At 32.9% G+C, this 13,318-nt stretch overlaps 2 protein-coding genes and 1 pseudogene across 2 annotated transcripts; 1 reads left to right on the top strand and 2 right to left on the bottom strand.

The window, feature by feature from the left end:
• Positions 1-3,544: 3,544 nt before the first annotated feature.
• On the top strand, positions 3,545-4,662 carry LOC7482572 (uncharacterized). Its single transcript, XM_002323622.3, has one exon. It carries the CDS (start codon positions 3,658-3,660, stop codon positions 4,264-4,266), a length of 609 nt encoding a protein of 202 aa, XP_002323658.1. The 5' UTR covers positions 3,545-3,657; the 3' UTR covers positions 4,267-4,662.
• Positions 4,663-5,930: 1,268 nt separating this feature from the next.
• On the bottom strand, positions 5,931-9,540 carry LOC18106354 (aspartate aminotransferase, mitochondrial-like; annotated as a pseudogene).
• Positions 9,541-11,864: 2,324 nt separating this feature from the next.
• On the bottom strand, positions 11,865-13,285 carry LOC7482570 (peroxidase 2). The gene is made up of 3 exons (XM_002323020.4): positions 13,002-13,285; positions 12,696-12,890; positions 11,865-12,590 (listed from the first exon to the last, which is right to left on the bottom strand). Exons 1-3 carry the CDS (start codon positions 13,221-13,223, stop codon positions 12,042-12,044), a joined length of 966 nt encoding a protein of 321 aa, XP_002323056.1. The 5' UTR covers positions 13,224-13,285; the 3' UTR covers positions 11,865-12,041.
• Between the last annotated feature and the right edge of the window lie 33 nt (positions 13,286-13,318).

The raw sequence follows: 13,318 nt of genomic DNA, 5'->3' as shown, positions 1-13,318 counted from the left end.
TTTTAAGTGAAGTAGGTTCAAGTTTTAGTCACTCTAATTTATTCTGTTAGTATTTATAAGTCGGAGAAGACTATGTATGGATGTTATATAGCTCAAAATCCAAGAAAACTTCCCATAGAAAAAAGAGAAGAACAAAGAAGAGGAAAGCAGTATCAATTTTAAGTTGCTAGTGAGGTCAAGAGATGATCATGGCTGCCAGGATTGGCCTAACGTCATGATCTAGCTCAATCAAGCTTCCAAATCTAACACGCACTTTATCGAAGGGTCACCCTTGCTAGGCCCGCTGCAAAAACAGCATTCAATCTTCAAGGAGTTTTGAAGGACCACTTTCAATTCCCACATTAATTAGTTGATGTATTTTGTGTGAGGCAAATGATAGTGTTTGGTTGAACATAAAAGATGAAGATATAAAAACCACATATTTTTATGTATTTCATGATAAAAATTCACTACAATTTATTGTTGTATATACATTTTTTTTTATAATTGTCTCTTTCTCTTTAATCAAACACATGTTTATGTCTCTTTTATATATATATTTTTTATATTTTTTTTTGTTGAGATACTAACCAAACATAGCTATATGCTTTCTTAAGTAGGTATGGTTGTTCATTGTAAAAAAAAAAACTGTTCACTGACAACAAAATTATTGATGAATTTTTTTTCAATTATAACTTAAAGTTATAAGCTTAATTATAACGTTCGGATCTTTTTGGGAATTTGAGGGAATTATGTTTAGTATGTTTTTTTTTTAATAATAACTTGAAGTTATAAGATTAATTATATCTCAAATGAGTAATTTTAAGTTTATAATTTTTTTTTGTTATGAATTTAGGTTCAATTGGAATTTTGGAAGAATTATATTTAATATGTGTTTTCAATAATAACTTGAATTTATAAGTTTAATTGTGTTTAAATTGAAAGATGAAAGAATAATTTTAGGGTTAGGAATTAACTTGTTATGGATTTAGGTTTAGTTGGGATTTTAGAAGAAATGTGTTTAGTATTTTTTTTTCCAATAATAACTTGAAGTTCTAAGCTTAATTGTGTTTGAATTAATTGATAAATGAATAATCTTAGGTTTACGAGTGAATTTGTTATGAATATAAAGTTTGTTGGATTTAGGGGTAAATAGGTTTAATACATATTCTTAGAAAAGTACGAATTTTGAATGCGAATTATGGATAATATTGAAGATAAAAGTGATGTAATTTAATTATTTTTTTTGAATATAAATTTTGAATAAAAGTATTTGATATCACAACTAGCTCTATTAAAATTAATTATATGTTCAAATCAAATATTTTCATGTTTTTTTATTATTTGATAAAGTGTATAGGTTGTGGGTGAATTACTATCTGATGAATTCTCAAAATTTGACATGTTTATGAATGAAGTTATTTGGTGTTTGAATAATGAATAGTGACTAATCACATGTTTATAAAACAATTTTTTTTGGTATGTTTTAAAAACAATCAAATGATGAAATTAATAAATTTTAAATAGAAGATTGTAATAAATAAAAGAAAAATCTTTAAATTCCAATAATAAAGGTGTTTATTCTTCTTTTGGTATAATAAATGCTCTAAAAATTAAGATATTGATGTTTGGAGAGTAAAAAATATGAATATTTTACTATATCATTTATAATTAATTACTATTCCATATAATAAACCTTTTTAGATAAAGTTTTAGCCTTTTCCACAAAGCGTAAAAAAAACTTGATTAATCATCACTACCGTTAGTACCTAGAATAGAAATTAACTACTGCAACGGGTATTTTAAGAAAACACACAGATATATCGTTTATATGGAAGAATAATTATAGAAAGAAATATAATACTAGAGTTTGTATAATGAGTATATATGGCTGACTATTACAGTAAATTGGAAGAAGTAATATAGTATTAGTGGATTTTTTTACATATTAAAAGTGATTGTGAAAATAAATAATTAACTGTGCTCTGTATTATTCTAATTCAATGCGATAAAAATTAGTAATAAAACAAAATTTTGAGATATATTTTTTACGGAAATTAATATCTTCAACAAAAAATACATTCTTTTTTTAATTTTTTTATTCACATTAATTTTGTCAAAAATATTTTTTCTTTGATAGAATATCTGAATTAAGAAACTAAAACATTACATCGAAGAAAAAGTATTTTTGATAGAATCTTTGACAGAATATGAATATATTTTTTTTATAAAGCGAAGAAAATTCTTTCATTTTTTTTATGGAATCTTCACTATAAATGAGAGATCATTTACATGAATTTTTGCGACAAACTTTCATCACAAGCTCTATCGATGACATCACATTCGATGGAATTTATGCATGTCATCAACAAAATATTCTATCAATAACTTTCAATATTCTATCTCTACTGTGAAAGAATGAACCTTTACAATAACTTGAAGAAGAATGCCTCTTTGGAAAAAAAAAAAACATAATTTCAATTAATATATAAACTAAACGTTAAAAAACTCTTAATAAAAAAAGAAAAAAATCATCCCACGGCCGGCGTACTGAGTCCATGGCAGCTCTCCATGAATGGTTATGGCTCACATTCATGAAAGATGTCCCTTCAAGGGAGCTATATTTTAATTTATGTACCGTACGTGAAAGCAAATATTATTTTTATTGTGAAAGTATTTACAGTCCACGCTACTGGATTGTATCTGACCCCATGGAGCATTTCAAGTAGTAGTTTGACCATCATATTATAGTGCCATTGGATCACATGACTTGCTCCTCGAAGCCATAGCTTTTTAGATTCAACATGGCCAAACGGCACTCAAATTAACGTCTAATTTGTGTTCCTACCACTTCCACAAGTAGGGCATATACGTACTAACCTATAGTTTTTAAATGAATGTATCATCTAGGGTTTATATTATATAAAGATGGTAAAAATAATAATTGTAAATTGGATATTGACGGGCTGCTTAAAATTTGAATAAAAGAGACTTAGTTAATTTTAGTATATATAAAAAAAACTGGTTCGAAATATTTTTATCATTGAAATAATAATAAAAAAGAATGTATTTTTGAGACATTGATCTAAATTATAAGTAAATTTACTTTTGTAGTTATTTTGAGTTTGAACCCATCATTTAAAACAATTTTTTCATAAATATTTTATTAGTTAACATATGGGATAGTTGTACGTATAAATTTTTTTTAAGATGAAACTTGATTTTGATGTATGAAAATTACTACGAGAAAATAATCTTCTTGGTAAAAAAAGCTATGTGTTTAAACTATGGTTAAAATGGAAAAAGAACATCACCTTTTTAACCACGACATTACCACGTGGATAAAATAACCTTCATGCCTTGCGCAGTCGGGAGAATCTCTATGCTGAGAAGTGCATGAGCATGCTGACCTTCAAATCTGCCACTGTTAAAACAAGCACTGGGAATTATGGTGAAAAAAAAGGGTAGCTATGATATCCAGGGGGCTTTGTTATGCCATTAAAGCTCTAGTGTGGGACACCATGCACCTTCACTAAAATAGTTTAAGTCGAAATAACCAACATGCATGTTATATATATAGTGCATAGGTACTTGTAAATTCTTAGGTGCTCCTTCTCTTTCATTTCTGTACCCTCTTGTCTACTCTCTGAAAACCAACAGTATTCCCATCAATCCAAGATGCTTAGGAGTGCTACTTCATCCGTGGACCATCCACAAAAAGCCCTCGAAATGAAGCAAGATGACAAGTTTTTCTCCAGGCTTATGTCCAAAGAGAACTCCATGGCTAATCCTTCTTTTAGAGTGTACTATGGTGGAGTATCTGTTGCTGTCCCGTTTGTGTGGGAGTCTCAGCCTGGTACCCCCAAGTACACATTTTGTGAAAAAACACTCCCTCCTCTAACTCCACCTCCCTCTTACTATACAAATTCTAATAAAAAACCCACCAAGAATCACTCAAGATCCAATCTTTTACGCTTCCTGTTCCCAAGGAACAATCTCAGGAAAACCAATGTGTCCTCTTCAGCAACCAATCTGTCAACATCCCCATCTTCTGCATCATGGTCATCATTGACTTCATCGAGTAATCTTCGTTCTTTGAGCACTCCAAGAAAGTACCATGAGAGGAGCGGGTTTTCTAGCCGTGGATCATCATTTGATTCAAGGGTTTTTGATGATTTTGAAGAATCACACAATATGGGATCATCACCTTCTTCAAAATTGTGCTTTGGCATCAGTGGGAGAAGTACTAGTACTGGTGGGCTTCGAGGATGCTATGGTGTGTGGTAATCAATGGTTAGTCAACAGTGTTTGATCTGGCCTAGCTAGGTACTGCCCAGAAATTCTCAACATGTTTATGCTATATGTTTTTAATCTTTGTTGGTCTTAATTTTTCTATGGTTGTGTGGCATGAACAACCAAAACTAATGAGATGTATCTTGAATGTTGTCAAAAACATAGCTAGTTTATTTTGCTATTGTGATGTATCTACTTAATTCAGCATCTCAGTTATTAGAACTTCATCATCATCCTCTTCTTCTTCTAAATTCAGTGAAACTTCAAGAAAATGAAGTTCTTGAAAGTCTGGCTGTTTTGAGAAAAGAAGAAGATGCGATGCTCTTGTCTGCACTGTTGTTGATCTAATTTCCATTTTGAGGGGCAAGAATTACCGGAGTCATTCTTTTATCATTGTCTTGTAGTTCTATCAAGTAACCAAAATACACTTACATGTTGTGCATGAAATTATTAGCTGCCTTACTTGGTCATCTAGCATCTCTAATTGGTTATTAATTTCTATGACAAAACATTGCCTTAGTGAGCATGGATCTCTACCCCACAAGAACAGAATTGGTTGGACACTAGCATTTTTTTGGAAGATACTTCTCACATAGTAAGGCGGGGTGCAATTCGTAATTGATTGCTGAAAAACATTTTTGTTAGAGGTTTCTGTCTGTCCCTTTCTCTGCATGTGTGATTATTTAATGCAAGGAGGAAAGATTGGTGCAGTTTCCTACCAAGATATTTAATTTCACCAGAGCATCTCTTGGCTCTGAGTTGTCTCTCTGTCTCGTATAGAAATCTTGTCATGTTCTGTAAGATGATGAAATTGAGCTCCTGCCTGTCTCTAAATAAGATCAATAAATGAGTTGCTTCACCTACCACGCAATTATTCAATCAAATATCGTTGCATGTATGTGTAATCCTTGTTCATCTTGTCTAGTTTATGAATTATTGATCAACTGCTTCAGACATGATCAGATCTTGCTCATGTAATCCAAAAAGATAAGCGTAAACAAAGCAAAATCAGATGGAATACAAAGTTCAGGGAAATTTCTTTCATAACCTTGACTCATGGACAGTTCTTTCCTAGAAAAGTTCAATTAGCCAATATTACGGGTCCAAAGCATATGTGCTATTAAGAACCTAGAGACCAAAATGAACAAAGAAAGATGTACTGAAGGTTCTCCTTTTGTTCTTTCTCGTGACCAGCAAAGATGACCACGTGAGCCTGAAGAACCTCACATAAAGAAGATTCCGAAAAGGAAATCCAACAACTAACAAATACTTATTGCTCAAGCTTTGCTTGTTTCCAACCTGTCGGCAGTTCAGCATGCTAGCATCTTGAGCGTGTTTCACAGGTCCATATTTTCTATGGCATTTGGTCTAGATTTTCCATGCTTCAAACTTTCTGATGCTTTACCCAATTACAGTAGCTAGGCTCTTTTAGTTGCTTCAGAAGCAAACCATTATTCCTTTTCTGTTGTTTCTCAATGAATGTCGGCAATATCGACAAGAAGCGAGATTCTAATAAATTAAAAGCAACTTTCAGAGTCTTTATATGATAATTCATTGATGAAAAACTAGCAAGAAATCATCACAAGTTCTAATAAAGTAGTTCTGTTAGAACTCAGAAGCTTATATCGGGGAGAGACCTGAACAATTACATAGATAGATACTGTGTAAAAATGTAGACTGATATTCACAAGGTCATTAGAACAATTAGAAGACAGATTCAAAGACTGAAATTTTTACTCTTTCATGGTTGTCATCACTTCACTAGTCTTTAATAACAAAAAAATTGAGCATCAATCAGGGCGTAAGCAAAGAGAATCAATGCTTCCTAACCAAATTTGGTTACTTCATGAATTGCATTTGCTAAATAATTCACATGACCAGTGGTAACGCCAGCCATGCTGCACAGTACAAGGACAGTCATATCAGACAGCTCATGTTATTTCTATACCTCCTGCAATTGATATAAAGAAAATGAAAAAGCAGATCACACTCATTCAATTAATTTGATTTATGTATTTTTCAAAGAAAAATTTACCTCATACGTCCATTTCAAGTCATGTATATGTGAAATTCCCTTACCAGCCGATCAACCTGTTCAGGGGTTAAGCAAGAGAAGAAAAACATCCCAACCTGCAATTGGTAACTTGTGAGCTGAATGTTTCAAGTTAAATGCTCAAGTTTAGGTTTTCTTTTTCTTTATTTCAAGTACTCTCCACTTGAAGCAATATGAATGGAGCTACAATGAAAAGCAACCAACCTGGTTAGTTACTTGTTCCCAGTTGAGTGAAGAACCCAATTGCTCAAGGCTTTCCCGCAAAGTAGTCCGCAGACTTTGAATGCGATTTGCCATGATCTTATTCTTCAGGTAAGATCAGAAGAAATATTTACATTGCCCTGCCAATCTGCTGCAGTTGACTTTCAATTGCAACTGCTTGCTTTGCATCATTGCAGAGGACGCTGAAAGAAGCAAAAGTAGCCTATATCGTAACTCAAACCTAAAGAGAAGCAAGGATGGTTAGAGGCAAGTACTGTAAGGTTATCTGAACATCAACCAGATTGAACTATCAGACTATCATTCAAGGCAGTGAAGATAACTCGGGGATGGCTTAGGACTTTGTCAATTACATTCTCTGGTTTTGTTTGTTATTATAGGCTTCTCACTATTCATAATCTATAATTATCTCAACTAGGTGCAAAAGCTAACGTCTCAATTAGCTACCTGCTCTAATAAATCATGAATAAAACCAACTATTCCAACCCTTCAAAATGAAAAATATGCACACAACTACGAAATATAATCCAGAACATGTACATGCTTGAGACAACCAACTCGGTGTCCATATAATCCCATGTTCTTCACAAAGGATTGAACACAACCTACCAGGTGCCCATCTTCAACAAAAATCCGGATTGATTGGGCATCCCTGCCAAGATCCCCACTTGCAAAACCTTGATAAGCCATGTCAAAGAAGGGGGAATGATTTTTTTACCTAAAAAATAAGCAAGAGAGACTCAAGTTGACAATCAGGATATGCAGAAATGTCGGAGACTCACAGCTCTGGCATAATTAGCTTAAAGTGATATGAAATTCCTCTCCACTGTTCCTCAGTAGAGAACCCCAGTTGGGTTGTTAGCGCAAGAGCGGAGTATGAAAAATGAACAATCTGGGGGAGTATGAAAAATGAACAATCTGGGGCATTCTAAAGACACAATAAACGGAAAAAACTAATGACATTTGATACTTTTCCTCTCTCCACATTTTGCAAAGATTAATATGCAGCATATTTAGTATTCTTCCCAGCAAGTATACATATTCAGAAAGGAAAGAGTTGTTAGGAATGGCAAATGTCAGAGGTAAATTGATGATTAAACAAGAAGTCACGCAGAGATAGCCTGCTTATTGTTCATTGTTTCATGTGCCTCCTTGTCACTGAATGATACAGAGTGTTTCAGAATCATGACACAGCTTTTGAATTACCAAAAACAGAATTATTCTAGCGACACAAATTCTAGTAGACTGCTATACCTTGACATCATCCAAAAGAGCGGCAAAGTTTAAACCCTTTGAATCGGGATGGTAGTAGTGACAAGTTCTCTCTGGAACTAAGGCATCTCTCCATATTTTATGGTAGCTATGTGATGATGCCATTATTCCATATCAGTTAGGAGACGACGATCTTGGTTGCTTATATAGCACTAAGAACACCTCTCTCATTGCGAGTAGTCTTTTAAGGGACAAAACCTGAGAAATTACTGAAGATACCAAACAAACTTGCTTGGACCAAGTGGGATCAGGCAAGTACATTGGAGATTCAGGACAGCAATGCTTCTGGAACTCAGCAAAGAGACTACAATAACCGGTTCCTGACAGAGCTTGAACTCCAGCAAATCTCCCTTCTTTTATAACATCCGAATTCTTTCCATTAACCGATTTGACACTCCCCGCAACTAGTTTTGAACTCACTGCAGAAGATACCGACTCCCTGCCAGTACCTCTATAAAGTTGAGACCATAAAAGATTCGGTAGCAGAGAGGAGTTTTGCAAAGAAGGATAAAATTTGCTTTCAACAAATGGTTTTGGCAATTGAATGAATTTATTTGTAATATACGGGAAGCATGACTAACCATTTCTCTGTAAACTTTGTCTAATATATTTGAGCAGTAAGAATAAATCAAATCCACATTTTGTCTCTTCTTTTTACAATTAAAAGGTTACTTATACAAACAGATTGAAATACAAAATTAGATCAATTCGATGGCACCATAATTACTATAGATAATTCCCATTTCAGAACAGCCATGATCAAGGGCATTAAAATGTTGAAATTGTCATTTTGAAGTTAGATATGTAGTGACCTTAAAATGAACTGTTCATGCTAGAAACAAGAGACATTACAAAGAAACAGCAAATTATGAACTTCCAAATTACAGAGAAGCTCTGGACAAAAAGAAAATGTAAGTTAAAAGCCAAGCTCTCTTCTTGCTAATTAGAGCTGGGGTTTCTAAAAGATATCATTGTAAGCAAACACATCAAACATACAGGTAGTATTCTGATGAATACCAAGAAATTACACTAAACAAGTAAATTAAGCAAATGAAACTCACAAGAACTCTCTAACACATTGAAGAAGGATGATAGGCAGTGGCGGAGCCAGGATTTTTTAAATGAAGAGGCAAGCTATTAACAAATACTTGATATTATATATTATGTAGATATACATTATACAGAGAAATTAATTTGAAATATATGTACTAACTCATATCAAATAAAATTAATGTAAGAATACTTTCAAAATGAAAAAACTAACTTGAATTAATTGGTTTTTTTTCACATATTGGTTTTTTCAGTTATTTTTTTTGATTTAATCAGTTTTTCAATTTTTTCTCACCTCTAAAATTAACTATAGCTAATTTAGATTAATTGATAACCAACAAAAAAAAAAAATTAAATCTGCTAGATATTATTAATATTAATATAAAAGAAATTAAAAAAAAAAAAGATTAAGGGGGCAATTGCCCCCTCATTACCGCTCCGCCCCTGATGACAGGTTTCCCTTCATCATCCCTACAAGCTCCCTAAAAATTGGAACAAGAAGATACTATTCACAACCCACCAAATTAAGGCTATAGAAAACACCATCAATAAGTATTGGAAATAGAAAGATATACCACTCCAAGATTGATCTTTGTGGGACTAGTGTCAGCAATAAAAGCCTCAGTGACACTAGTAATGGGATCTTTGGAGCAGGGGCTACATGATCCCACCATTTAAGTGCTCTGTTGCTTGTTGATGTTGAGAAGCATCTTGATGTTATTGTCAAGAAAAACCTCCACATGATGATAAAATGATCTTCAATCTCAGCTAACCCAAGAAACACAAAATGTCCTTGTATTCACCATGCATGGAGATGGAGTGGAGCTTAAGCGGGCTTTCATATTCCTCTTCCTTCGTTCGTCTCTCAGTTATCTAGCCACTGTTTTCCTGTGGGCTGATGCTAGTTGGTTCTAAAGTTAGCACCAAGGCTTTTTACTAGTTTGCTCCTAATATTTCCCACAGGGCAATCAGAAGGTGCTTGACTTCGATGCGTGTCTTTATATATTTTTTTGTTAAATCACAAATCAGCATTCCAAGCTCCAACTATATGTCTGTCTTCACAATTTCTTTTCAGCCCTTTTCCTTCTGCTTCTTCCAAGAGAGAGTGCCACAGTGGTGCACAGAGAAACTGAAAGGCTTTTAAAGCTTTCTCTTGGACCTTTTGAAGTCCCATAACCTTTAATTACTAATTAATCGGATTAGTGTTTCCCCCCTCCACTGACAACCATGGGATTAGTCTATGGCCAGCTTCTCTCTAACCCCTCCATTTTTCTTGGATGGTCTCTATGTATATTGATTTAGGAAGGAAAAAAACTTGTGCAGTGAATTAAAATCAAATCCATTATGATTCACACACTTTCACCTGCTTCTTCACAAAGAAAAGTCTACATGAAAAAAGTCAATTGGATATTATAAAAAAAGCACACAGTTCCCAAGTATTTTGGTAGATAAAAAGAGTTAATTAAAGTACAAAATTGAAATAAATGTATTAATCATATTATTCACTATTACAGACGTTTAATTTCTCTTAAAGAAGAGGTAAAACCATGCCTTGTTTAATTAAATAACAGCACACATTGCTCAAAAAATAATCAAACAAAAATAACAAAACAGCTAAACTAATATGGAAGAAAAATTTCACTATGGCTATAAATATATTTTTCTATTCAACGCTATAATGAATTTTTTGCTATTCTCAAAAAATTAAATGCCTTAGTGTTGAGAGTATTTCTATCTTTTTATATAACATATTAGTTAATATTAGTTATTAAAGGATTGACTATGATTTATATATATTTTCTAATTTTTTTAAGCATAATAAAATGATATAATTATTTTTTTAAAAAAAATTTAAAAATAGGACACATGGGTTTTTATATCTTTTTATTTTTTTAAATATAGTAGAATAACAAGTTTATCCTTTAAATAGAAAAAACTTAAATTGTGCATTCATGAGTCTTTTGGTCTTTTCACTCTAGTTTTTCTGTTATTACCAAGTTCACCGAGACCAAGTTCATGTGGGAGGCATTCACGCATTTCAGGTGGCTCAAGTGGTGCCTCCTAGTGGAAAAAAATATTTTTTTGTCGTGTCGTTGGATTTGTCGATATGTCATCTTCCTGTTGATATGACATGTGTCGGTGGTAGTGAGACAATTTATCGTCAATGAGTTTTTTTTTCTTTTTCTCTTATCCCTCGAAAATTATAGACTGGTCATCTGATTTGTTATTGATATTTGAATTTTAGTTTTTATTTTTTTTATTTTTGTTCTTGATCTTTTTGTAAAAGTTTTATTTGTTTTCAATTTCATCATTCAATCCTAATTTTTCATATGCTATTTTTTTTTAATTTGATCCTTTTGATTTTTATTTTTTTTCTGTTCTTTTGTAAAAGTTTTATTGGTTTTCAATTTTATCATTTAATCTAAATTTATGGTATATTATTTATTTTCAATTTGATCCTTATTCTTTTGATTTTTTTATATTTTTATTAAAGTTATTTCTCTTTTCAATTTCACCATCTGTTAAAAAAATTATAGTTTTCATCTAATTTATTTTTTATTTTGATTTTTATCCTCATTTTTTTAATTGCTATTTTTTTTAAATTTCTTTTCTTATTTTGGATACTTTTGTGTGGTTGTATTTTTTTTTCCTGATTTCATCCTTCAACGTTTAATTTGGTGAGGATTGGGCTTCCATGATATTTTTATAAATGATGTTTCTCATTTAAGGACCTTAGTCACTAGTTTGAAAAGTTAACCGGGGTGACATCTTTTTTTTTTCTTTTTCGATTTCATTGTTTGATATTAGTTTTTTTAGAAAAAAAAATAGTTTTGTGGTTTTCTTTGATTCATTACCGAGGTTACATATCTATTACGCTGACTTATGTTGACTTGTATTTATTTATTTTATTCAATTTCACATTTCATATTTAATTGACTAAAAATTAATTATTATTATTTTTTATTTATTTTCATTATTTGATATTAAAATAAAAAGAGACTATAACACACGTTGTTAAATTATTTTTATTTATTTAAAACGCACATGGGATATTTAAACATTGTTTTTTTTTAAAAAAAAAACAAAAAATACAAACTCGCACATGGTGTCTCGTATAAGCCTCCTAGGCATTCACGCATTATTTTTCTATTTTGAAATCCACAGTAGGAACATTTTAGTTCACCTTCCTACAATTCAAACGAACTTGTCCTCGCTTTCCAGTCAGTGGGTTTATATTCCCCATCTTCATCATAGACTTAGCGAAGTCAGCCCAAAAAGCCTTGGCATCTGAGCTATAAGCCTCTACCAAGCTATCAGTGGAGCCTCCATTGAAGAGTTCTTGATCAGAGTGAAGTAACCCTCTTTTCTTCAACAATTTGTTGAAGTATTTAACATCAAAGTTTGCATGTGTTGGGTCTAGAGCGGCAAGGTTTGAGTTACCTCCAGTGCGTGGACAGGATAATCTGCGTTCTCGAGCAAATTTAGGGTCAATGTTAGCTTCATTGTAGATTCTGTCTCTGAAGGTAAAACACTGTGCAGACCCTATAGTGTGGGCACCAGAGAGAGCTACAAGATCTCTCTCATCTAAACCATGCTTTTTGAAGTTGTTGATTAGGTCAGTAAGGTTCATAAGCGGTGTGGGGATGTCTTTGTCCGCTGTGGTTTTGCGAGCTGTGGTCGAGTCTCTCCTCCCTAGCTGCACTGCCCATGTCGGCCCTCCTAGCTGCACATATTTTTACACACGCACGTTACTATAGGATTAAAAAAAACACATGCAATTTATCAACATTGGACATGCAAGAGTAGAAATGATAAATAAACTACACACCACAACCACGGAATCACGAGCTGCAACAGCTAAAATGTCTGCACAAGAGACCACTGGACGTCCACAGACTTTGTCCACCTCCAACTTGATTTGGTCAATAACTTCAAATCCTCTAATTGAGTTTTTGTTAGGACCCGCTTTCTTTTCACTATCAAAAGCGGATGTTGAGTCCAAAAGAATTGACGCATCACAACCCTATATCATATACAGCAAAAGCCAACCCATTACTATATATAAAACTTGTAATTAAGACCTAATAATTATGTGATAATTAAGAATAAATTAGAACACCGGTTAGTGCAATACATGGACAAAACAATCATGGAAGTGGAGACGTAATAAAGAAGCACCCATGCGTCTTTCTTTGTTAACTGCCGCCTCCACAACTCGTTTGATAGCTGGTAAGGCTTTGGGACACACATGGTCGTAATAATTTGGAGACAGTTTTGAAGAAGAAGCTGTAGTAGGAACTGCAGCCAACACAAGGAACAAGGTAGAAATTAGAGTGAAGATGCCTAATGAAACCATGTTTTTTCTCCAATCCTGCGGTGAAATCTTTAGCAACAAGTGTTTTCTATGCCCATTGGTTGATTTGAAATGGATATTTATAGACAGGAGGAGGG

Source organism: Populus trichocarpa, chromosome 16, assembly GCF_000002775.5.
Source record: "Populus trichocarpa isolate Nisqually-1 chromosome 16, P.trichocarpa_v4.1, whole genome shotgun sequence".
Classification (NCBI taxonomy): Eukaryota; Viridiplantae; Streptophyta; class Magnoliopsida; order Malpighiales; family Salicaceae; genus Populus; species Populus trichocarpa.
This window is presented reverse-complemented; position numbering and strand designations above follow the sequence as displayed.